The 25,290-nt window shown below is 45.7% G+C and overlaps 1 protein-coding gene across 2 annotated transcripts in view; it reads left to right on the forward strand.

The window, feature by feature from the left end:
- The first annotated feature begins 1,720 nt into the window (after positions 1-1,720).
- Positions 1,721-25,290, forward strand: part of IFT140 (intraflagellar transport 140) — a 69,125-nt gene continuing 45,555 nt past the window's right edge. The window contains exons 1-18 of one of the 2 annotated variants that reach the window (XM_048495001.1): positions 1,721-1,946; positions 3,126-3,289; positions 4,233-4,454; positions 4,715-4,836; positions 5,482-5,624; positions 6,649-6,824; positions 7,522-7,613; positions 8,471-8,577; positions 9,027-9,175; positions 10,664-10,867; positions 12,567-12,639; positions 14,376-14,467; positions 16,361-16,488; positions 18,063-18,180; positions 18,699-18,832; positions 19,701-19,851; positions 20,610-20,741; positions 22,935-23,131. In XM_048495001.1, the coding sequence (XP_048350958.1) occupies positions 3,143-3,289; positions 4,233-4,454; positions 4,715-4,836; positions 5,482-5,624; positions 6,649-6,824; positions 7,522-7,613; positions 8,471-8,577; positions 9,027-9,175; positions 10,664-10,867; positions 12,567-12,639; positions 14,376-14,467; positions 16,361-16,488; positions 18,063-18,180; positions 18,699-18,832; positions 19,701-19,851; positions 20,610-20,741; positions 22,935-23,131 (2,387 nt within the window). In that variant the 5' untranslated portion in view covers positions 1,721-1,946; positions 3,126-3,142. The remainder of the gene's footprint in view (positions 1,947-3,125; positions 3,290-4,232; positions 4,455-4,714; positions 4,837-5,481; positions 5,625-6,648; positions 6,825-7,521; positions 7,614-8,470; positions 8,578-9,026; positions 9,176-10,663; positions 10,868-12,566; positions 12,640-14,375; positions 14,468-16,360; positions 16,489-18,062; positions 18,181-18,698; positions 18,833-19,700; positions 19,852-20,609; positions 20,742-22,934; positions 23,132-25,290) is intronic. The other variant, XM_048495002.1, reaches the window with a different exon arrangement.

The following is a 25,290-nucleotide window of genomic DNA, read 5'->3' on the forward strand; positions in this document are numbered from 1 at the left end:
AGGAATTTTTCTCTCTTTCTCGCAATACTAAAACCAGGGGCATCCATTGAAAATGCTGGGGGAAGAATTAGGACTAATAAAAGGAAACATTTCTTCACACAACGGGTGTTTGGTGTTTGAAATATGCTGCCACAGGAGGTGGTGATAGCCACTCACCTGGATATCTTTCAAAGGGGCTTGGACAGATTGATGGAGGAGAAGTCGATCTATGGCTCCCAATCTTGAGCCTCCTCGTTCTGAGATTGCAAATGCCTTAGCAGATCAGGTGCTTGGGAGCAGCAACAGCAGAAGGCCATTGCTTTCACATCCTGCAGGTGAGCTCCCAAAGGTATCTGGTGGGCCACTGCGAGTAGCAGAGTGCTGCACTAGATGGACTCTGGTCTGATCCAGCAGGCTTGTTCTTATGTTCTTAAGGTAGACTGGGCAGCAGAAGATCCTGATTGGCCCAAGGCAGGGTTCAGGCAAGCAGGGGCTTGAATCTAGGTATCCCTGAATATGGTCCCAGCACTCTTAACCTCTACACCACATTCGACACAACTTCAGTTTTACATTCACTTCCCTCGGGGTCAGCTTGGTGCAGTGGGCAGAGTGCTAGAGCAAGAGCTGGAGAACTTTTATAATATAATATTATGTAATTATTATATTTCTATTATATGATAAAGTATTGTTAGGCATAGTATAGCAGAGACAGTGAAAGGAAAGATCTGGGGTGAGGGTTGGTACAGACAGGAAAATCTGAGAGCTTGGATTCCCGGTCAAATATAATAACACGGAATTTAAAGTAAAAGACTGAAAGCCTGCCAGAGCCGTCAACTCCCCAGACTTACGGTGACCGGCCCTTTGATTGGCTACAGAATGGCCGCGCTAGCCCTTCTCCAAGACAGTGGAGTCGCGACGGGCGGAACTAGATTGTTATTGGTTAGGCAGAATAGGCGGGCACCAATACGAGGGGGCGGGGCTTGTGGCAATTTGCGACCTATCATTGGTCGGCTCTGACCTTTGATTGACAGGCGCGAATTAGAACGCTTGGAGGCGGGAGAAGAAAGGGGATGTTTTCATTGGGAAGAAGAACGAAGTTAATAGATAAGACTTTTTTAACATAGGCAAATAAGGTATGAAATCCCTGCTAGATAGATTTTTTTTTACGTAGGCAATTGAGTATAAAATCCTTGCTAGTCCTTTCCCTTGAAAATCATTTATAAAGTTATTCGCACAAATTATTAGGGACTGTAGTCTACACTCCTCTATATACCTCGCTGTAAACTGGATCCCTTCCATGTCATTTAATGTGACGTGTTAATGCTCATGCTTCCTTTCAGTTATGCTTCCAGCTGCCTGTTTGGTTCTACAACCCTTATGCTATCGCACTGTGTTTATTGTCTGTCCCTTTGGTCGATCGTATTGACCTCACTCTGTGTTATCCCTCTCGAGCCCCAGTGAGAAAGCCAAAAACAGTCAAAAACACAAATAAAGCCCGCATTTTATTATGGTGATTAGATTGACTTATTTATTATATTAGTTTATAATACATGATAAAACATTCAAGGCAAAAGCGTTTAATTACTGGCTGGGAGGGCGGGTTACATTTAGACGACGTTAGAAGGCTTCGGGAATTTCCGTGCACCGTTCGGGAAAGTCCGTCAATCTTCGGGCCTCCTTTCGGCTATCTCCGCCGAGGGGCACCCGGCGTTGCCAAGGTAACGCCAAGCCTCTGGCGGAGACCGCCTTGAGGCCTAGTAAGCCTCTTTTTAACCGGGCTGAGGCGACGAAGTGCGAGGTTGGGGAAAACGGGCTTCGCTTTTTCCTTTATTCGGGGGTCGAGGCGGGAGGCTGGGCCAGGACTGACGTGTCTCCGGGGGTTAGACTGGGACCGTTTTCTTTCCTATGGGCTCGCGCAAGTTGTGAACCAGGGTGCACTAGGGAGAGAGAAGTGTGTCACCTCACAGGTAATTGGGGTGGAGCATCCTGGGTTGAGGAAAACTAGGACTGACAGGTCTCAGCACCTTCTGCTGCTGTTATTGCTTTCATGCCATGCCTGTGTGTCTATCCTTTACTGGTTGTGTATTTTTCTGGGTGTGTATCCTTTGCTGGGTGTGTATCTTTTGACTCAGGAATAGTTTTATGCAAGCAGGACTGGACCCCTTGCCTGGCTAAACTGAGGGTTCTTCTACTCCCCGAGCAAACAGTTGGATAGTTTTCTGCACCTCTAGATTTTTTGGGGGGGCAACATTATATTACATTCATAAGCCTTTATTGCCGTAAGATACAAAAAAGAAGAAATCAATGGAAAACAGCTGCGGCAGAAAAGAAAGTAAAAAGCGTAGAAACATTCACAATTCATAATTTCAAGAAGGAAGTGAGCAACTGTTTCACAGAATGATACCTCGGGGGTTGTTCAACAAATATGGGATTTTGTAACAATCTGGTAAATGTAGGCAGTGCAGTAAGATAGAAGAATCCTTGTATTTCAGCCTGATTTTATCATAATTGGAACACTCAAATAAAGAGTGGATGCAACATTATATTAATTTTATGTTCCTTCCCTCCTATATTAATTGCGTGTGTGTGTGTGCAACGACCACTCTCTGATTCCCATGTAAATATTTATGATAGGTGCAAAATACCGTTTATTTATTCCTTACTTTCTATAGGTATAGATTGCTGCCCCCAGGAATTTAATTCCCACACCCCTTTTAATTTGATTGATTCCGCTGTTAATCCCTCAAAAAGACTGAATGCTGTTTATCGTCATCTTCTGTTAGTAAAATTGTCATATTTAGGAATGCTTTTAAATGTTTTATTGTTTATATTGTTACATGAAAAGGTTGTGAGCCACCCCAAGACGAAAGGGGAGGGGCGGCATATCAAGTTGAATTATTATTAGTAGTAGTATTATATAATAATGAAACTGACCACAGGATTCTTGTCTTGCATGGTCGAAAATTCATTCCTAAAGAAAACTCTTTAATAAATGTACATTACTGCAACGTTGTTATGATTGTACCTAATAGATTGTGGGGATTGAGAACAGTATAAAGACTACTTTCCCACGAAATACATGTCCAGTTTGGGTGAAGGCTTAATTTACAGCACCTTGGGTGCTAAATACTTGTTTGTCTTTGTAGATCTATAAACTGCTGCCATGGCGATGTATGTCGATCATCGGACTGAAGCCCCTAGTTCCTGTGGGCCCCCTTCACATATGTCTTGGCATGATCTGCATCCATTTTTGGCTGTTGCCTCCATCAGTGCAAGCTCTGGTGGCAGCGTGGATATTTATCAGGAACAAGTCAGTGCTCTAAAGCTGCATTTTGATTTTTTTTATTACCAGCATTTGAGCCCTGTTAGATTCATAATGAGATAGAAGTTCATTTTCATTTAACTCTTTTTCTATACTTGATTCCTGCCCCCAGATAGCATCCTGTTTTATGACGTTAATTCAACATTAAATTGATTGCTGGTAATTGTTGAAAACTTTTCAAGTAAAAAACAAAGGCAACTTAATTTGAAGGCATGTTATTTATGAGGATCAAGCTACAAATTACACTGGTTGTGGTGGATTTTCCGGACTGTGTGGCTGTGGTCTGGTAGATCTTGTTCCTAACGTTTTGCCTGCATCTCTGGCTGGCATCTTCAGAGGTGTATCACAGAGAGAAGTCTGTTACACACTGTGTCTAGTGAGAACGGAATGTTTAGTGGGGTATATATTATCCATGTCCCAGGGTGGGGAATCAATCAGTAAGTGTTTGGGTGGAACTTGCTATGCAAAGGTGTGATTGAGTACATTGTATTTGGGGTGTGGATATCCATCCATTTACATTTGTAGTCTACAAATTACAGTTTACTTATTTGTTTACGTTATATTACATTATGCTTTTCTCATTGAGATTCATGGTGGATTATACGACATAAAGTCATTGCATTCAACAGAATAAGACATTAGATAAGCAAAGCAATAGGACTAGAATTACAAAAATCTGAAAACAAAGAATAAGCATTAGACAAATGTTTAAAGTTCTCCAAGCAAGGCAAATACCTCTGATCTTGCCCTTGCAAGAAGGTCTTGTGTTCTGTGTTCCCATCGCTTTGAGCCTCCGTCAGAGAAAGATCTTTGAATTTGTGAGTAGGTGTGTTTTCTAGTAGCAAAAGACCTTTTGTTTTGGTGAATACTTTTTTTTGCCTGGGACTTAGCGGAAGACACGTCTAGAGGTTCATGTAATTTTATTTTGCAGGGGGAGCACTTGTCTGATGTGCGCACAGAGAGGAATTTCAGGGCCTCGTGTCTCTGCTGGCATCCATCCAAGCTGATCCTGGCCATGGGCTGGGAGCTGGGGGAAGTGGTGGTGTTGAATAAGCAAGATAAGGAACACCACACAGTCCCTGCCTACCACCGTGCCGAAATCACAGTCCTGAGCTGGAGCACCAATGGCTCCCGCCTCATTTCTGGGGACAGGGTAAGCAGCCCACTCCTCCATTGAACCTATTTGTGTGAGGAATGTTCTAAGCACGCACCTGCATAAAATTCTGTATTTTGTGGAACTTCGTTCTTCAGAACTTTGCATACTGTTGTTGGGGATTCTCTTGTGCTTGGCACAAGAGAAATGCGGATGCTGCCTTGTAGTGATGAAAGCCCCTTGATGTCCTTTGTGAGAAGGTGTTTTATATATATATATATATATGCAGGAGAGATTAATTTCTCTTGCATCCTTTATAGCTCGGTGGCCTCGTTTTGTGGCGGATGGACCAGCGGGGTAGAGTTCAAGGCCCACCTCTGCTTCAGCATGAATACGGAAACCAACTCAGCCAGTGCATCTTTCGGCCTCCTCCTCCTAGCGAGTAAGTCAGCTGCTTTGATCAGAATTCTACCAGGCAGAAGTTTTATATTTAAAACAACAACAACAATACATGTTCCAATAGAATGAGGCAAGGTTGCTTTTAAGGTTGATATCTTGTGTGGATAAATTTCCTGCATATGCTGGTCTGAGAGAGCCAGCATTGGTCTAGTGTTTAAGGGCAGCAGACTCTAATCTGGAGAACTGGATTTGATTGCCCACTCCTCCACATGAACGGTGGACTCTTATCTGGTGGACTGGATTTGTTTCTGTGCTCCTACGCATGAAGCCTGCTGAGTGACCTTCACTTGTCACATTTTTTTCTCTGAACTCTCTCAGCCCCACCTATTTAACAAGGTGTCTCTTGTTGGGGAGAGGAAGGGAGAGGAGTTTGTAAGCCGCCTAGAGTCTCCTTGCAGGAGAGAAAGGTGGGGTTTAAATCAAAACTCTTCTTCTTCTAATTCAGGAAATCAGTTTTAGCATTGATAACAAGGACTATTAAATCTAATGCAGGCATGAAGGGAGAGATAGCTTGGTGACAAGAAGTGACTGGTTCTGCAATTGGGGAAGGCCTTGTCTGTTTTCTCCTAGATGGGAGGGGATGCTAAAGAAGAGAACTTCAGATAACCTCCCTTGCTTTTGCTTTCAGGGACCTGGTTCAGCTGGCGAAAGCTGCAGTAAGCGGTGATGAGAAAGCCTTGGACATGTTCAACTGGAGGAAGTCTGGAGTCGGCATGCCTCTGAAAGTGGGACCCCAGGAAGGGCTGTCCTTGTTTATTGGTGTGTCAGATGGTAAGGACAACAAAAAATCAATCAATCAATATTTGGGAGGGCATTGCCTGTTGCCGGGACTGTTTCAGCCTGTGTCTTGTGAGGAGGTTCTTTGTTTCCTTGAAAAGATGGGACGTGTATCTAAATAGCTGGAAGCTGTCTGGCCTCACATTCTCTCTTCTAGGCCAATTCTTTTCCTTTCTTTTGCCTGACGATGGGAATCTTTGTTTTTGTTACATATTTTTTTGCTGATGTGCACTTTTTCTACAGGGCTGGTAGGTTTGACAACTTAAAATGCCTTCTTTAAAATGAGATGTAGATCCATCAATAGATTTTATCATTACGGTTGTTGATCGGATTCTGTCAAGTACACATTATGTGTATACTTTGACAATCAAAACGTCAGAAATGTCAGCAAACCACAATGCCAGATTAAATTGAAAAAAAAAAGAGTTTTTCAAAAACTAGCTGACTCTTAAATATTCCCTGTTTGGGTAAAATAAATCTACAGAAGCTAAAGTAACTGTTTTTAAGTCAAAAGGTAAAATTGAAATTCAATTTGTGTCTTCATTGTTGCATGTGCGACAAACTTTATGCTCCAAAGCCAACAACTCAAAATCTGTGGAGTCTCATCAGGAAGAAGTTTTTCAAGATCTGTCCTTTGTTGCCCTTGGGAATTGGGACCTGTTTTTGAAAAACACGTTACTTTCAGAGCCGTAATTCAGCTTTGGTAGCATGCTTTGCTTGCTAAAGTTCAGAAATCTCCTAAACTCATGCTGAGGCATCAACCTCCATAATCCTGTTTCCTTCAGTGAGAATTTGGTCAAATGGGTTGTGCTGTTCATGCATAGTGGCAAAGATTGGATTCCTACTAATGGACTTTTTCTGCCCATTTTCCTTCCCTGGTGCTGACCACCTTGTGTATTTCTTCAGGATCCTGTACTCTGGAGCAGCATTTAATGGAGAGCGATGGGCTGCAGCGTGAGGGGGGAAGCATTAAAGGTCTCTTCTGCTGCTGGGACGCTTATTCGTATCTTTCTTTCAGGCTCTGTGCATTATGTGAACGACCGAGGGAAGACAAGCCACATGTTGACCGCTGAAGGTCCAGTCCAAAAGCTGCTGTTCATGGAAAAAAAGGATGTTTTGGTCGTAATAACGGATGCCCTCCTGTTATCTCTTCACAAAATTTCTCTTGAGGGAGAAGCTGAGGAGCTCATGAAGGTAAGCTGTGCGGAGGCATCCCTAAGAAGATGTATTGATGTAGTTGTTAAGAGCAGCTGACTCTAGTCTGGAGAACTGGGTTTGATTTCCCACTCCTGCACATGAGGCCTGCTGGGTAACCTTGGGCTGGTCACAGTTCTCTCAGTATGCTCTCAGCCCCATCTCCCTCACAAATCGCCTGTTGTGGTGGTGGTGGTGGTGGGGGAAGTGGTTGTAAACTACATCGAGACTCCTTAAGGTAGAGAAAAATGGGGTATAAAAACACTTCTCCTCCTCTGATTCTGACAAGTTTGCACAAAATAGCCTTAAAGGCTGCCTGGAGGGTGTCTGTTATGTCCTACTGATGTTGAAGATGCTGGATGGGACAGGGGCAGATATCCTGAATACCTGCTGAGGATGGGATGGGATGGGGGCTACGCTTGGCAGACACTTAATCGTGCCACCTGAGCAGGAGAATTCTCAGCCAGATGCCCAGAGCAATAGGAGCTTAATTGTCTGGGACAATTTCTGGTATGTTTCCTTTAAGCCAGCGCTAAACTGTCCCTGCTGGTGGAATGAAATTCCTGCTCTTTGGGCCACACTCTCTGCATATTCCTCAGAGCCCCATGGGAATGTTACCTTTTGCTAGCTGTTTGTACCCAACCAGTTCTTCATGGTTTTCAGTATGGCTCTCTGATTGAGTACCTCTTTTTCAAAGGTGAAACTGACGGGGAAGATAGACCACCCTGCAGATATCATTTTGATTGACCAAGGCCTTCTTATCACAGCCACAGGTGAACCGGTTCTTAGGTGAGCAAAACCCATAAGCACAGTGGAGATAATTTAGGCACGGTATTCTACCTCTGGTAAACCTCCGCTACAGTAATGAGGAACATTAGAATGACTAAGAAAGCAATCAGTAGCCAGTATTGGGTATCTCCAGGCTTCCTGTGAACCATTCGCTTCTTCTGAAGCAGGGGTGTCCAACTCTGGCCTTCCAGATGTTTGTGGACTACGATTCCCATCAGCCCTTAATCAGTCTTTAAACATCTGGGGGGCAGAATTGGACACCCCTGCTCTAAAGGATAAATGCAGGAATGGGGGATGGAGTTTTTAAAGGGGCTTCACACTTCAAATCTCACTATTGTTATCAACACACCAGCTGACCTTTGGCAAACCACTCTTCCCTTGGTCTGCTTTCCAGTGTGGTACTGTATAGCGGTTAAGAGTGGTGGCCTCTAATCTGGAGAACTGGGTTTGATTCCCCACTTCTTCACATAAGCGGAGAAGTCTTATTTGGTGAACTGGATTTGTTTCCCCATGCCTTCAGCTAAGGCCTACTGGGTGACCTCGGGCTTGTCACAGCTCTCAGCCCCACGTACCTCACAAGGTGCCTGTTGTGGGGAAGGGAAGGGAAAAAGAGTTTGTAAACCTTGAGTCTCCTTACAGGAGGGAAAGGCAGGGTATAAATCCAAACTCTTCTTCTTCTGCTACTTACCTCACAGCTAATAGATGCAAAGTGCTTTGAACAGTTGAAAGCTACTGATTCTATTACGTTGTCCTCCCCCTCGGGTGAACAGAATATAGTAACCTGCTCTGTTAATTTTTGAAGCTAAGCCTGGCTTGGAGCTGGAAGGAGATCAACCCTCTCTTGACTTTCCCTTCAGGTTGTGGGACCTGGAGTTCGGCGAGAACTACGTGCTGCCTTTAGACGTGCAGCTTGGGTTTGAAACTGGAGAGTCTGTCAGCTGTGTGTCCTATTGCAGTGCTAAAGGTGAGAAAGATCTGAGTGCAGTGTCACCCACTGCCCCTCCCCCCGCAGCATTTTAAATGTCCATCTTCTCAGCCTGGAAACTATTCACTGACCTTGTGTTCAGCGGGAGAGAAATTTGTATGAAGCGGATTTGGCTGCGTTGTTCGTTCATGGCAAGTTCAGCTGCAGTTCATTGTAGTATGATAGAAATACCCTAGACCCTGCCCAAGCGGGTCCAGTGATCCTCCAGCATAGCCTTTTTTTTTGATGATCAAAGAGAGGGATCCCTCCTTCCCTTTTCACCACTGGGAAAGCTAGTTGGATCTAACCCCTTGGCCCTTTAATCGCCCCCCCCCCCTCTTTCTCAGTTGTGCTACGGAGGGATATAAAGCTGGACCTGGCATTTACGTCCACTAACAGAACGGGGTGACAACTGTGGCTCAATCTGAAGTGTGTGGTTCCTCTGGCAGGTCTCCTGTCAGCTGGCACTAACAAAGGGAGGGTGGCGATGTGGAGGAGAGTGCCTGTATCTAGCCCAAGTTCGTGGTCGTCAGACGGCAAGGAGAAATGGAAGCTTCAAGCCCCTACAGAGCTCGAGGGGAATATCACTCAGATCAAGGTAAACGGGAGAAGAAATTCATTTTTTTTCCTTTCTGGGGCCATTCTCATCTGGTTTACACTTATCATTGGCTTCTTTTGTGGGAGTGAACAAGCGGCATCTTGGATCTGTGGTGGCGAACCTTTGGCACTCCAGATGTTATGGACTACAATTCCCATCAGCCCCTGCCAGCATGGCCAATTGTAGGGGCTGATGGGAATTGTAGTCCATAACATCTGGAGTGCCAAAGGTTCGCCATCACTGTATGACATAGATGTTCACTGTCTCTTGTATGAAAGTGGGAAGAGAGCCAGCGTGGTGTAGTGGTTCAGAGCAGGCGGATTCTAATCTGGAGGACCGGGTTTGATTCCCTACTCTTCCACATCAGCAGCAGACTAATATCTGGTGAGCCAGATGTGTTTCCACACTCCTACATTCCTGTTGGGTGATCTTGGGCTAGTCACAGTTCTTTGGAACTCTCTCAGCCCCACCTATCTCACCAGGTGTCTGTTGTGGGGAGAGGAAGGGAAAGGACCTTGTAAGCCACCTTAAGTCTCCTTACAGGAGAGAAAGGTGGGGTATAAAGCCGAACTCCTCTTCTTCTTTCCACTGGAATAGTGCAAGCTCTCAGATGTACTGAATTTGAAGTAAAAAGGTCACAGTGTACTGGTAGTAGGAAGAGCACTGATATTTAAACAGGTCTTGTATGGGTTAGGTTTGGAATGGATTATGTTGGGCAAGCTTGGATCTGTGTACATCATACAGCATGTGGCAAAGTGCAGGAAAAAATTAAACTTCCACATTAGTGTCTGACTACTTGGAGTGGGCATGCCTATAGTGGGGAACCACATTCTCTAGCATGAATAAATAAATATTAAAGCAGAAATGTGGTTTTTTTAGTGTAAATTTAAGGTTGTTTGAAATGGCCTTTGGGACGATGTGTAGAGAACAACAGGATGTCTAATTGTTAAAAAATTATGCCGCAGGGAGGGAAGGCCCACTGGATAATAAGGTGGCCAGTTAAGAAGCCAGGAGAAGCCTGCAGACAGTTGTAGTAGCCGAGTGAAATTACTTGGTATTGAGAATCCTAGAATCATAGAGTCGGAAGAGACCACAGGGGCCATCAAGTCCCACTCCCTGCTATGCAGGAACACACAAGTGTGACAGGTAATTGTAGCAGTCTGTGAGTTACAATGAGGTGGTTCTGTGAAGTGTGTGGAGTACCAAATATTCAGCTCCAGAAACATCCTGCTGAGGTTTGCAACATGATATGAGAACAATCAGGGCAGATGCCTCCATTGTGGAAGGGGTCAGAGGTCAGTTGGAGGTTCTCTTTACTGGCTGTTTCTCAGGGATCAAATATTGGAACTGCACAGGCTGGTGAAGGCGCTTTAGAAAGTCGCCTGTTTACAATCAAATATCTCCCATAAGCAGAATATGTACATCTTGGGAAACAAATGTTTTTCCTTCTCTCTCCCCCCCGCCCTCCACATTTCCCCTCTCCTCCAGTGGGGTCCCAAGAAGAACTTGCTGGCTGTGAACATCACCAGCTGCATGTTGATCCTCAGCGAGCAGGCCATGTCCTCCCACTTCCACCAGCAAGTGGCGGTGGTGCAGGTGTCGCCCAACCTTTTCAACGTCACCTTCTTCGGCACGGCCACCACCCACAACCTCCGCATTGACATGCACGTGAATGGAGTTTTTGCCACAAAGGTAGACCCACACCACGGCTAGAAACTTTGTCCTGCAGCATGGCTAAATGAAGGGGAATTGGGGCGGAGCGTGAGGAAGCATCCCAGAGCCCCTGGCTCCGTGGTGGCGAACCTTTGGCACTCCAGATGTTATGGACTACAATTCCCATCAGCCCCTGCCAGCATGGCCAATTGGTGCCATCACCTGTAATCGGAGGTGGTACAATCCAGGCACCAGGTTACTACTACACTGCCTAGCTCCTCCTTTGTACAAGGGGATCAATGATGCGGTGAAAGGCCCCCGCTTCCTTGCGTTGCTGCTTTTACGGGGAAATTTTTTTCCAGAGAGCCCACCGTGAGGCTCCTTTCTTTCCCAACTGCCCTGCCCATTTTGGCCTTCTATGAGTGAGCGTAAATATCTGTATATCTGCTAAGAGCCAGCATGGTGTAGTGGTTAAGAGCAGGTGGATTCTAATCTGGAGAACCAGGTTTAGTTCCCCACTCCTCCACCTGAGTGGCAGAGGCTTATCTGGTGAACCAGATGCGTTTCCGCACTCCTTCATTCCTGCTTGGTGACCTTGGGCTAGTCACAGCTTCTCGGAGCTCTCTCCGCCCCACCTACCTCACAGGGTGTTTGTTTTTTGGTGGGGGAGGGAAAGGAGCTTGTAAGCCACCTTGAGTCTCCTTACAGGAGAGAAAAATGGGGTATAAATCCAAATTCCTCCTTGTTAAGGAGTATACTTTAGGTGGGCCTGCTTGGATGTCATGCAGCTCCTGTGCTTTTTCAAGTATTCAGGGGCGAAGACCGGTGTGTAAGCATAGAGCAAAAGACAGAGCAGTCTGTCTTGTCTCCCTCACTTCCTTTGCTAGCCTAGACAAAGTTGCTCGTCTTCAGTTTTTGCTTCTTTCACCAAGTTAACCCAATTGAAACACCATCTCCCATTTTCTTAATGTTGGAATACTGCTTTCATCCCTGTAGCTGATAATAAATGGGCATCGGACGGCCCCCCCCCAGCAGCCAAGATTAAGCTCTCAGCCTGCTTGGGGTGGGGGCTCCCCAGATATGCAGAAATATAACTTTGTAAATTAACCTGCAGAGTGAACCCTGATGAAGACTGGATAAAAATTGAGAGTACCTGAGTGTCAGTTATGGGATGGAGCAGGAAAAGAGGGTCAAATTGAGATCTTAGAGCAGGGGTCTTAGAGCAGGGGTCTGCAACCTGCGGCTCTCCAGATGTTCCCTCCTGAGATCTTAGAGCAGGGGTCTACAACCTGCGGCTCTCCAGATGTTCATGGACTACAATTCCCATCAGCCCCAATTGGCCATGCTGGCAGGGGTCCATTAACATCTGGAGAGTCACAGGTTGCAGACCTTAGAGGAAGTAAGAAGGGCTCTGGAGGAAGAAGCGGGATTTTGTATTTCTTCAAAATAATTAAGGATATTATTTTATGTTTTCCTTGTTTAAACTATCCCCCAAACTCCTGTATCCTGTATTTTTGTCTTTATGAAATTGCATGTGGTAGAAAACGGCTCCTCTGTTTCGACCAACTGATTCCAATGGAAGCATGTGGGAAACAGCAAAATTATTGATTACCTCTTCCTTAGTTGTCAGTAGTATGATCCCTGCTGCTTAGACATCCAGGGGCGGGAGTGATTCTATGTACTGTTTCCAACCACAAGTCTAAAGTGCGGGTTTGTTTTGATTCCGTGGCACCCTTAGGATGCGGTGGCATTCTGGAACGGGAAGCAAGTTTCCATCTTCGAACTGTCAGGCGCTGCTCTGCGAAATGCAGGTAAGATTCATGGACTCTGGGAGAGTATCATAAGGGTGTAGATGTTGGATAAAAATGTACTGAGGATGTGACTGATTCAGAACAGTCACAGATGTATGTTTCCGGGGTTTTTTGGGTTTGATATCCAAATTAATCTTTTCAGTTAAACAGAACAAACCTTGTTACACAGGTATTTCACTTTTCAGCATGGTGGAGTGGTTAAGAGCAGAAGGCTTCTAATCTGGAGAACCGGGTTTGGTTCCCCACCCCTCCACCTGAGTGGCAGAGGTTTATCTGGTGAACCAGATGTGTTTCCGCACTCCTACATTCCTGCCGGATGACCTTGGGCTAATCACAGTTCTTTGGAACTCTCTCAGCCCTGCCCATCTCACAAGGTGTATGTTGTGGGGAGAGGAAGGCCATCTTGAGTCTCCTTATAGGAGAAAAAGGTGGGATATAAATCCAAACTCTCCTCCTTTTCCCCTAGAGGAGCTCTTTTTTCCTGTTAACAGTCCTGCGAGAAAGCTAGTGCTGAAAGACACCAACATGTTCAATGCTACTCAGTAAGCTTGGTTGCAAAATAGGGGGTTAAAACCTGGCTTCTGCATTGCCTTACACTCTCATGACTAGGGAATAGCTGTATGAGACAGCAATCTGTTTTCTTGGCATTCTGGAACATTCTAAGTGGCCCAGTGGGAAACAGGATGGACCTTTGCATGGACCCAGGAGACCTGTCCTTGGGCCTTCGTAAGCAAATTCTCAAAGAGAAACAAACACGTCGGGGAAAGTATTGCTACAGGGAGCAACTGAATGTATCTGATTGCAAATTACCTGTTTTTGTAAGCTTGTTTGGAGAGTGCTTCAGGGAGAGTGCTTCCCTCCATCCCTCCATCCCTTTATCCATCCATCCATCCATCCATCCATCCATCCATCCATCCATCCATCCATCCATCCATCCATCCATCCATCCATCCATCCATCCATCCATCCATCCATCCATCCATCCATCCATCCATCCATCCATCCATCCATCCATCCATTCATTCATTTTTAGATTTATACCCCGTCCATCCTCGTAGGGCTCAGGGCGTCGAACAACAAACTATAACAGTATACATTAAATAGAATACAAACTTGTAAAAGAACATACATAAAACTGTAAAATAAAACAGAGTTTCAGATGGCGACTTAACACATCAAACCTAGGCTCATTCCGCACATGCAAAATAATGCACTTTCAAGCTGCTTTCACAACTGTTTTTGCCATTCCGCACAGCTTCAAAGAGCCCTGAAAGCAGCTTGAAACTGCATTATTCTGCGTGTGCGGAATGAGCCTTTGCGTTAGCCAGTTACAAGAGCAGCAGCCCTATATCAATATATTAACAATACATTAGCAATATATCAATACATTAACATTACAGCAACAATAAATCAATAATTCAGCACAGTAACATTATATTAGCAATATGTATCAATACATTAGCATGTATCAATACATTAACAATACAGCAACAATAAATCAATATCTCAGCACAGTAACATTATACTAGCAATATGTATCAATACATTAAGACTATAACAGTATACTAACAATAGAGCTACAAACTACTCTCCACTACACTATAACTGCTGTAAAGAAAATAATCTAACAATATTACCCGATTTCATTCAAAGAGGTTGAAAAGAACAATTAATTGTGAGTGTCAGTAACAACTGTAGCATGGATTGGGGGTGAGTGCTCTCCTATCTGGTTCCAGGTTTGTTTGCCTGTGACTCCCCTGTGTTGGCGATGCACGAAGAAAGCCTTTACACCGTTGAGCCAAATCGCGTACAAGTTCGCACTTGGCAGGTAAGCAAAGGTGGCCTTACCGTTAGGTCACTTCATGCAGCTGCCTCGCAAAGCGCTTGGTGGGAGGCAGACGCTTTGCCGCAGCAGCGGAGCAGAGGTTCATTGACTCAACTGGATTTATTAAAAGTACTTTTGGATCTTGCCTGTCTGTGATTGAACATCTTTACCCTGTCAGTTCAGAGCAGCTTCATCATAATATATCATGTATGCATATATAGTTCATCTTTCTCACAGGGATTCAAGGGGGATTACACATGGTGAATCAGTAGAATTCACAAAATGGGGCATTCAGTAACCAGTTCATTAGGATTGAAGAAGTGTGGAACTACCAGAAAGAACTGAAGTGAGGCATAGATGTTAACATGACACGTTAAGCAGTTCAAATTATCACACAGCACAGCCCTACTTACAATAAGCTGTACGCAGCAGCTTATCCAGGTAGGTTGGTGAACTATTTTGTACAGTGCAAATCACACGTTGTTACTTGGTCAAAACACCCAACCAGATTTGTTTCTGTTGTTCTGCTACCTTTTGGGAGGCAAACAGTTGCATTATTGAGCCTGGGTTTTTTTGGGGGGGCGAGGTGTTATGTGTCTGGCAAATGTACCAAGTGGAATGAACCAGCGTGGTGTAGTGGTTAAGAGCAGGTAGACTCTAATCTGGAGAACTGGTTTGATTCCCCACTCGTCCACATGAGTGGTGGATTCTTATCTGGTGAACTGGATGTTTCCCTGCTCCTTCACATGAAGCCAACTGGGTGACCCTGGGCTAGTCACAGTCTGTTCAGAATTCTGTCAACCCCACCTGCCTCACAAGGTGTCTGTCATGGGGAGAGGAAAGGAAAGGTGTTTGGAAGCTGCCATTAGACTCCTAACAGGAGAGAAAGGCGGGGTGTAAATCCAAAATCATCTCTTTCCTCTTCTTTTTGGCTGTCCTGTGACTACCCTCCAAACCGTGTTATGTACAAAAATATCATCAAGTGAAGAATAGTGTCACACTTCCTAGACCAGCGGTGGTGAACCTATGGCATGGATGCCAGAGGTGGCACTCAGAGTCCTTTCTGTGGGCACACGTGCACAGAGTTAATCATGTGGGGGGGCGGAAAATCACCCCCACACCCCCACACACATCTAGGCTGACCTGGGCATGATCCTTTACCTGGGAGTAAGCTCTGTTGTTGACAATGGGGCTTGCTTCTGAGAAAACCCTCCTAGGGTTGTGATTCACCCATTCGAAGCATTGCATGGTTGCTTCACCAAGCTTGCTCCCGAGTAACGCACGCCTCGGAGCCAACTGTTTTTTCTAAACGAAAACCTCAGTATTCAAGTTAAATTGCCGTGTTGGCACTTTGCGATAAATAAGTGGGTTTTGGGTTGCAATTTGGGCACATGGTCTCGAAAAGGTTCACCATCACTGTGCTAGACTAATCTGCCATCCTTTGATTGCAGAATACATAATAGAGTGGTCAGTTCTTTGTACTGGGGCAATAAACTTCAGTTCTTTTTCCCCCCTTCTATACTATCTGAGTTGATGGACACCTACAATTTAGCCATTCTTTTTGCAGGTTTTGACCCTCAAATATTTTAGAATTGGTAAAGATCAGATAATAATAAACCGCAGTTTGCCGGTGGTGGTAAAGTGAAATGATCAGAATAGGAACGTCTGCAAAAAGGAAGCCAATGAGTGCGTTTCCTTGTTTGCTTTTTAAAAAACCACAGTTGCTTGTCTCTTTGTTGAATGTGGCTGTCACAACCGCACTGCGGCTTGTTTGCTACTTGACGGTGGTTTGTCAAAACGAAACTGGGACAGACCACTGTGGTTTAAGTGGTGGGCTCAGGGTGAAAGGAAAGCCTCAGAGGTTTTACCAGAAAGGTGCCGTTCTTCTTTCTGTAGGGCACTGTTAAGCAGCTGCTGGTGTTCTCCGAATCTGAAGGGAACCCATGCCTGCTGGACGTCTGTGGGAACTTCCTGACCGTCGGAACGGACTTGGCCCACTTTAAGATTTTCGATCTTTCTCGCAGGTATGGATAAGTAGTGACTTGGTTCTGTATCACAGTTCTCCCCGAGAGAAATTGTTAGCAGGGAACCTATGAGGAACTTTCAGGAGAAAAGCAGTTACTGTGGGGTTCTTTGTGTGGTGTAGTGGTTAAGAGCAGGTGCACTCTAATCTGGAGAACCGGATTTGATTCCCCGCTCTGCCACTTGAGCTGTGGAGGCTTTTTTGGGGAACCAGATTAGCTTGTGCACTCCACACACACCAGCTGGGTGACCTTGGGCTAGTCACAGATCTTTGGAGCTCTCTCAGCCCCCTTCCCCCCACCCACAGGGTGTTTGTTGTGAGGGGGGAAAGGAAAGGAGATTGTAAGCATCTTTGAGTCTCCTTACAGGAGAGAAAGGTGGGGTATAAATCCAAACTTCTCCTCCTCCTCCTCTTCTAATGGTTTGCTACATCCTTACATATTTTGCCATGGCTAGACACAGTGAGATGCTGCAGTTGGCCTCTATGTACTAGTGCCGTGGTGGCGAACCTTTGGCACACCAGATGTTATGGACTACAATTCCCATCAGCCCCTGCCAGCATGGCCAATTGGCAGGGGCTGATGAGAATTGTAGTCCATAACATCTGGAGTGCCAAAGGTTCGCCACCACTGTACTAGTGTGTATTTGCCATGAGTACGGGTTAAACAGGCCCAAGTGTGGTGTAGTCCTTAAGAGCGGTGGACTCTAATCTGGAGAACCAGGTTTGATTCTCCCTTCTTTGCATGAGTGGCGGACTCCACTCCTTTGAACTGGGTTTGATTCCCCGCTCCTCCTCACGAAGCCGAGTGACCTCGGGCCAGCCACAGTTCACTCTGAACTCTCTCAGCCCCACCTACCTCACGAGGTGTCTGTTGTGGGGACAGGAAGGGAAAGGAGCTTGTAGCCTGCTTAGAGACTCGTTATGGTCAAGAAAAGCAGAGTATAAAAGCTAGTTCTTCTTTGGAGCGCAAACGTGCACATAGATTTCCAAGAGAGAACTTGGAATCGAAGTGACTCATTGCACAGTTCAGAAAGAACAGAATCCTCAGAGGTTGAAGCCTTATGACAACTTCAGGTACTGGGGGTGCCTTTTATGTGTTTCATATAGTGCAGTGGTGGCGAACCTATGGCACGGGTGCCAGAAGTGGCACTCAGAGTCCTTTCTGTGGGCACACGTGCACAGAGTTCATCATGTGGGTGGGGGTGGAAAATCACTCCCCCAAACACCCCTAGGCTGGCCTGGGCATGATCCTTTACCTGGGAGTAAGCTCGATTGCTGGCAATGGGGCTTGCTTCTGAGTAAACCCTCCTAGGGTCGTGATTCATCCATTTGAAGTGTTGCACAGTTGCTTCACCTAGCTTACTTCTGAGTAACATGCGCTTCAGAGCCAACCGGTTTTTCTAAACTAAAACCTCAGTATTCAGGTTAAATTGCCGTGTTGGCACTTTGCGATAAATAAGTGGGTTTTGGGTTGCAATTTGGGCACTCGGTCTCGAAAAGGTTCGCCATCACTGATATAGTGACTTGGAGGCAGCTCTTTATTATACTAGTCTTCAGTGACTCCTCTTTCCACAGAGAAGCAAAAGTATACTGCAGCAGCAAGGCCCTGGCTGATCTGGTTCCAGGAGCCGGTGGCATCGCCTCGGTGAAATGCAACGCCAGTGGCAACAAAGTCAGTATCCTCATCAGCAAGGTGAGTGTGGACTGCCAGCCTTTGGCATTAAGAGCACACACAGCAGCGTGCAGGACGACTGGACCCCAGGTGTCCCCAAGCAACCTTTTTTGGCCATGGGCAATTTTTGAAATTTGGGGCGCCACCACAAAAATGGATCTGAGATCAGTCACAGACTATCAGGGGGTACAAACTGCCTCTTCCTATGATGGAGACAGCTGTTTCAAAATGGTGCAGACGCAAAGAGGCTCTTCAGAAGCACCTCATGCTCCAGGAGGCAAGCTCCACTAGCCTTGTTGAGGAGGGCATCAATAGAAAAAGATAGTTCCAGAGCCCCTGTAGTCAAAGAAGCTACTGGCTGAGATTGAGAACATCTGGAGAAGAATCACAACCTTCATGACGTTCTTTCTTCTGGTGGATTTCTTCTGTCTTGCCAAATCAGTTAATCAGATTGGGAGGCAGGGGAGGTATCAGAACATTAAGCCAAATGATCCCACCATTCTGGGTTTCTTTGTGAACGCTTCTTTATATTCTTGTAGGCCGACCAAAGCCTTGATCCCAGAGTCTGTTTCTATGACATTGAGATGGACACGGTCACCCACTTTGATTTCCACTCCGGTCAACAGAAGGATGCGAAGGAGATGATGTGCTCTGCCGGACAGGAGGCTGACAGGTAGACATTTATCTTCCTCGAAATGAAACAAAACAAATGTCCTTTTCGGTTGGGCTAGGAAATTCTTTTCATTTGAACAGGAAGGGTTGTTGGAACTGCTTTGTAGGAAAATCCTGACTGCAAGTGGTCCAATTTGTTATGTGCAGTTTGGGTTAACACCTCTAAAGTTTTATAATCTGCAACAGGAAATGGGGTGCGTGAGCCTCGTGTTGACTTTTTGTGAAGTATTGCTTGTCTGTTGATCTGGTTTTGGAGGAAAGCATGCTATTTTAGCTTTCTCCGGAGTCTGCCAACTGGAGCGTGCAGGTTTGAGAATGAGTAAAGAGGCGAAGGATATTAGGGAAAAAAATCATGCCTGCCAAAATGTGTTTCAGGTTGGGTTGCTAGTTTCCCTTCTCTCGAGAGTGGGAATCCTCCCTTTGTTTCTGATTCTTTTGGGAGCAACACAGAAACACTTGGTGAGCAGCTTTGTAGGCAGAAATGTCTCAACAGACCACAAGGGGTCTCTGCAAAACTGAAGGGTTCAAGAAAAGCACATTAGCATGAGTTAAATATGCTTTCTGGCGGGTCCTGGCTATAAAAGCCCCCAATCAGGATCTTCTTGCCTTCAGACTTACCATTATCAGTTATGATCCTTAGACAACCTTATCCTTCTACTACCCTGTCCAGACTGTACAAACAGCAACTGCTAGGTCCTGCGCTTTCCCGGGGTAGGTCCAATCCTCTGGAATAGTCTACCAAGCACCTGTGGAGAATGCCTTCTTTGGCTAAATATATGTGTGAATGAATTCATGCCGTGTTTCAAGTCTCATTTATTAACATGCCATTGGCTGGATTTTTGCTCTTCTCCTTTTCATTATCCATGTAGCACAGAGGGCTCCGAACATCCCGATCTTTGCGGCCGCATCCCTGTTGCTCATTTTTGGGATCAAAGTGAACCGAGGCTTTTTGTATGCGAAGCCATTCTTGACCCAAGCCAACAATCATCGGATAAGAAGCTACACATTTCAGAAAATGTAGTATGTTTTTCTCCTGTTCTTCTCTCTCTGGGATTGGCTGTTGAGACTGGCATTATGCCTAAAGTGGCTTCTCATTACATGATTGAGCCATGGGGGTCTTCTGGTAGCCATGGTCCCCCCCCCCATTATTTGCAGCTCAGTAGTCAAAGTGTGGCCCGGCACACTGCAGTTTGTTGTGTTTAGAGTGCAAACTACAGTTTGCTCACTTCCCTATAAACCAGGATTCTGCACCAGGACTAAACTAGGATTTGGAATCCCTCTTGCAGAGAGAACACTGCAAACCATTGTTTATGGTTCTGACTGTAAGGAGTCGCAGAAAGCCCAGTTTGACATTCCTCTCCTATGCTGACATCACTGCCTTAGGGACTGACTGTTGATGTTAGCTTAACAACAAGACAATCTCAGGACGTTGCAGAACCTGCAAAGGAGTAACTTTGCACCCTGAGCCCGGAAGTATCCCAAACTTTTCTGAAGATGAACGCTTCCCAATTGGAGCTTCCTCAATGAACAAAAGGATGGCTGATTTCTGAAGCTCCTTCTGTGCTGCTGGAATACACACTGAAATGCAGTGTGAGCTCTCATCTGCTCCCTTTCGGAGAGGAAGTCCATAGCTCGGCCATCTGCAGCAGGTGTTGCGTATTGATTTAAAAAAAACCCACTGCAGAGTCTGCCAAGTGAAAATGAAAAATAAAAACAAACTTTAAAAGAGGATATGCCTCCGTAAAAAACACAAACAGTGTTCAATTTCTCTCTTCCAGATGGATGTTTTGGTTGTATCCTTCTTCAGTACCGAGGAGCACGGTCTCTTGATGCAGGAAACATTTCCCTTGCCATCAGCCTACCAATCTCTTCTGGGCATGGAGGTGCCGCATTATTACTTTGCCAAAAAGGTGAGCCATCCAAGCTAAAGAAGACGAGCTGGAACTTTGGCCCCTTCCGCACATGCAGAATCATGCACTTTCAAAAAACTTTGCAGCTGGATTTGACTGTTCGGAATAGCAAAATCCACTTTCAAACAGTTGTGAATTGAATGTGCATAATTCTGCAAGTGTGGAAGGGGCCTTTGCTCCTCCCATTTCCACATAGGGGGAAACATTTTTAGGTACTCCAGACCAGATTGAGCTGAACTGAGGCTAGACCAAGTAGGAGCTGACCAATGAAATTCTTTGACTCTTCAATCCTGAAGCAGCACAGGTGGTAATAAAACAAGTGATGCCAATAAATAGTCTGGGCCTGTTATTCAGGGGATTTTCAGTGGTGCGTACACAGGAAGTGCTTACCTGGAATATCAGGGCACGCCAGACTTTATCTGCTTCCCGCCCTGCTGATTAGGTGTTTTAGCCCTCCACTGGAAATCTCAAACACAACTCCCCGACAAGGTGGAGATAATATCATATGGCCTTCTCCCACACTGCAGCTTTGTTCTTGGGACAGGGCAAGCAGTTCTGCTAACAGTGGCTGAGCAGTTGCATTGCCTAATGAGAGCCAGCGTGGTGTAATGGTTAAGAGCAGGCAGATTCTAACCTGGAGAACCGGGTTTGATTCCCCACTCTTGCACCTAAGTGGCAGAGGCTTGTCTGGTGAACCAGATGCACTCCTCCGTTCGTGCTGGGTGACCTTGGGCTAGTCACAGTTCCCTCTGAACTCTCTCAGCCCCACCTTCCTCACCAGGTGTCTGTTGTGGGGAGAGAAGGGGAAAGGAGCTTGTAAGCCACCTTGAGTCTCCTTACAGGAGAGAAAGGGGGGGGGGATATAAATCCAAACTCTTATTCTCTTCTTCATATAAAAATGGAGACCAACATAGGTAGAACTTTGGCTTCGGGGCTTAGCAGTCCAGCAAAGCTGGCTGGAGAATTTAACAGTTCCTTCTACCCCCTCTGCCTTCCATGTGTCCCCTGCTTCCCACTGTTTGCAATTCTCTGTTGGCTTTTTCTGTCACCATGTGTTGTTTTTCTTTTTCATTACTGCTGCCGCTAGTTGTTGTTTTGGAGAGGATCTATCTATAAACCTTATGTAAGTACCAGTAGCTATCCTGTCACCATTTTTAATTTTGCCATTAGTCCACAGGTTGGGTTTCTCAGGTTCATCATTCTCCCTTTCGTGTAGGAGACTTAGAACATCCAGTCCGTTGCTCACGGGCAACTTCATTACAACTGGCTGATCCACAGGCTCGGTTTGGTGCTTCCCCATTTTACACTGATTTGAGCCTGCAGGTAATTTCCAGGGGCCTGGTAACACTGCAGTATACTTCTGCCTTTACATCCAATGGTGTGATGTTTTTGGCAGAAAGCAGCTGGCACAAACCCAAATTCATGGCTACAGGAATCTAATAGCAGAACCCTATTGGATGAATAACTGCAGGGAAATCCCATCTTGACTTAGCCAAACTCAGGTTGGCTGTATGATCCTCCCATCATCATAAGAACATAAGAAGAACATAAGAACAAGCCAGCTGGATCAGACCAAAGTCCATCTAGTCCAGCTCTCTGCTACTCGCAGTGGCCCACCAGGTGCCTTGGGGAGCTCACATGTAGGATGTGAACGCAATGGCCTTCTGTGGCTGTCTCTGTCTCATCATCTGTCTCTTATTATCTGTTATCTTATTATAGCTTGTGACTGGCTTCTGCCTATTCTGTATCATAGCCGTGGTTCATTGTTAGTTTTTTGTATCTATGTTTTTTCCCCCTGCAATGTTTTGTGGGGGGAAAATGAAGACACACTCCCCCCCAGCCACTTAAGCGAGCACTGCACCAAGTGCCTTCAGACCACAACGCTCGCTTTTCAGTTGTAGCCTTGAGAAATGAAAAAGACCAGTTTAATAGTTACAGTCTTCTGATAACCATGCAAATGGTTTTGATGCCTGAAGAAGAGCCTCATAACTGATACAAAGCTTATTGACGGTTGAAGGCAAACAAAATGACACACAAAAGTTTTGCCTCCTTTGAAATCAGAGAGCTGTTTTTGCGCTCATGAAATCTGAGAGAAGCCCAGCTTCCTCGATGTCCTTAAAGTTGTGCTGACACGGGCTGTCACTAGAAAGTGGCCCATGCTCGTTCGCCATGTGATCAGTGACCTCTTTTCAGCCTGAAGCCGAGAAAGAAGGCGAGGGGGAGGCCGGATTGATGCAGCTGCATCAGATGGTAGCCCGGAGACCGATGCGAGACTTCATGGGGCTGGAAGAGTGCAACAAGGCTACACGGGACGCCATGCTTAACTTCAGCTTCTATCTCACTATTGGGGACATGGATGAGGCCTTCAAGTCAATCAAGCTCATCAAAAGGTAGGGGGCTGAACGTGGGCAGTGCCTTCATTTTTAACTCAAATTCTCTTCTTCGCAATGTCCTAGGAGCTGCTGTGAAAATACGTGTGCTGAGAGGTGATATCTAATTGCAGTTGGGTAGCTATGTTAGGCTGTTGTAGCTGAACAAAACAGGAGTCCAGTGGCACCTTAAAGACTAGACAACATTTTTTCCAGTATGAACTTTCATGAGACAGAACTCTCTTCCCCAGTTACAATAGGAGAAATAAACTCTTTTACCTCACTGCTTGTGGTGGGTTTTCCGGGCTGCATGGCCGTGGTCTGGTGGATCTTGTTCCTAACGTTTCGCCTGCATCTGTGGCTGGCATCTTCAGAGGTGGATCACAGAGGTGTATCACAGGTGTATCACAGAGGGAAGTCTGTTACACACTGCGTACACACTCTGTCTTTTACCTCAGTTTTACAGAAAATGACAGAAAGGGAATCTGCCAATTCAAACTGCGCTCTCACCTCTTCAGATTCTGCTCTTTCTACCCTTTCTGTAAGCAGTTGCTGTTATAAAACAGTCTTGTGTTAGTAAAGCATGAGAAGACATTGGGGCTTGATATGCTGCGTACATCATGGGATGGTATGCTGCACAATGGAAACTTGGTACTACGTTAGAATGTTGAGGTTTGTGTATACTGTGGAGAAATCCCCTCTGTCCAAGAATCTGCTCCAGTGTTTCAGTCACTGTGACTATACTCAGTGTGTGCTTAGGAACCCAGGTGCAAACTTAGCTACTGGAAGGAGGGGACTAGTGGAAGGAGCCACCCAGCTGCAAGCACAGTGCACTCACACTCGCTTGTGCTAATGATCGGATGAAGCAGGATAATGGTTTAAACCCCAACATTCTTCTGAAAGGTGGTACCCAAAGGGACAGAGAAGGAAAAAGCCAAATTGCTACAATCTATTATCTTCCTCTTGAAGCAGGAAGATCTAACAGACCCCAAGGTGAGAGAGACTCCCCCAGTGAGATTATAAGGTCTTAGGACACCGAAAAGAATCTCTCTTGACTCTTGTTGTTCATCTTAGATGGGCCCAAACTGTTGAGGACTAAGCTTTTACCTTGATGCTCCATGTTGTCCATGTGGCAAGGGACAACGGGGAGAAGTCCCAACCATACGAACTAACACAGTAATGGCCTTTAAACTACTGCAACTTCAAGTAATACTAGTTTGGTCTGTTTAAACATTATTGAGAATGTAGGTGCTGAGCACAGGCAAAAGAAACAGCCAATGTGGCGAAATGGTAAGGAGCAAGTGGACTCTAATCTGGAGAAGTGGGTTTGATTCCCTGCTCCTCCACCTCAGTGGCAGAGTCTTATCTGGTGAACCAGATGTGTTTCCCCGCCACATGCAGCCTGCTGAATGACCTTGGGCTAGTCACAGTTCTCTCTGAACTCTTTCAGCCCTACCTACCTCTCAAGGTGTCTGTTGTAGGAAGAGGAAGGAAAAGGCGTTTGTAAGCCCCTTTGAGTCTCTTTACAGAAGAAGAAGAAGAGTTTGGATTTATATCCCCCCTTTCTCTCCTGTAGGAGACTCAAAGGGGCTTACAATCTCCTTGCCCTTCCCCCCTCACAACAAACACCCTGTGAGGTAGGCAGGGCTGAGAGAGCTCCGAAAAGCTGTGACTAAGGTCACCCAGCTGGCGTGTGTGGGAGTGCACAGGCTAATCTGAATTTCCCCAGATAAGCCTCTACAGCTCAGGCGGCAGAGCGGGGAATCAAACCCGGTTCCTCCAGATTAGAATGCACCTTCTCTTAACCACTACGCCACTGCTGCAGTATAAATCCAAACTCTCCCTCTTCTTCTTTGATCCCTTGCTCGACCTGAATGTTTGAACAGACCATGTTTTTTCATTCGTTTATTAAACATGCTTATGTTTTGATCTCTGGAGGTGCGCCACACCTAGACCACCCCTGTACTAGCTTGTAGAAGTGAAATGAGCAGGCGTGGCAACTAAGTAGATCCTTTTACTGGCCATGTAAGCGTAGAGTGCTGGATATGCAACTTTGTTTAGCAGGGGATACTCACTTTTGCCACCCCAGGGAAGCAACAGGCAGAGGTGTCATCGTGACGATTTGCCTGCTTAAATAGGAGAACATGAGCTATCTTTGTTAACCTTTAATTCTTACAATT

The sequence above is a fragment of the Sphaerodactylus townsendi genome, linkage group LG04, assembly GCF_021028975.2.
Source record: "Sphaerodactylus townsendi isolate TG3544 linkage group LG04, MPM_Stown_v2.3, whole genome shotgun sequence".
Classification (NCBI taxonomy): domain Eukaryota; kingdom Metazoa; phylum Chordata; class Lepidosauria; order Squamata; family Sphaerodactylidae; genus Sphaerodactylus; species Sphaerodactylus townsendi.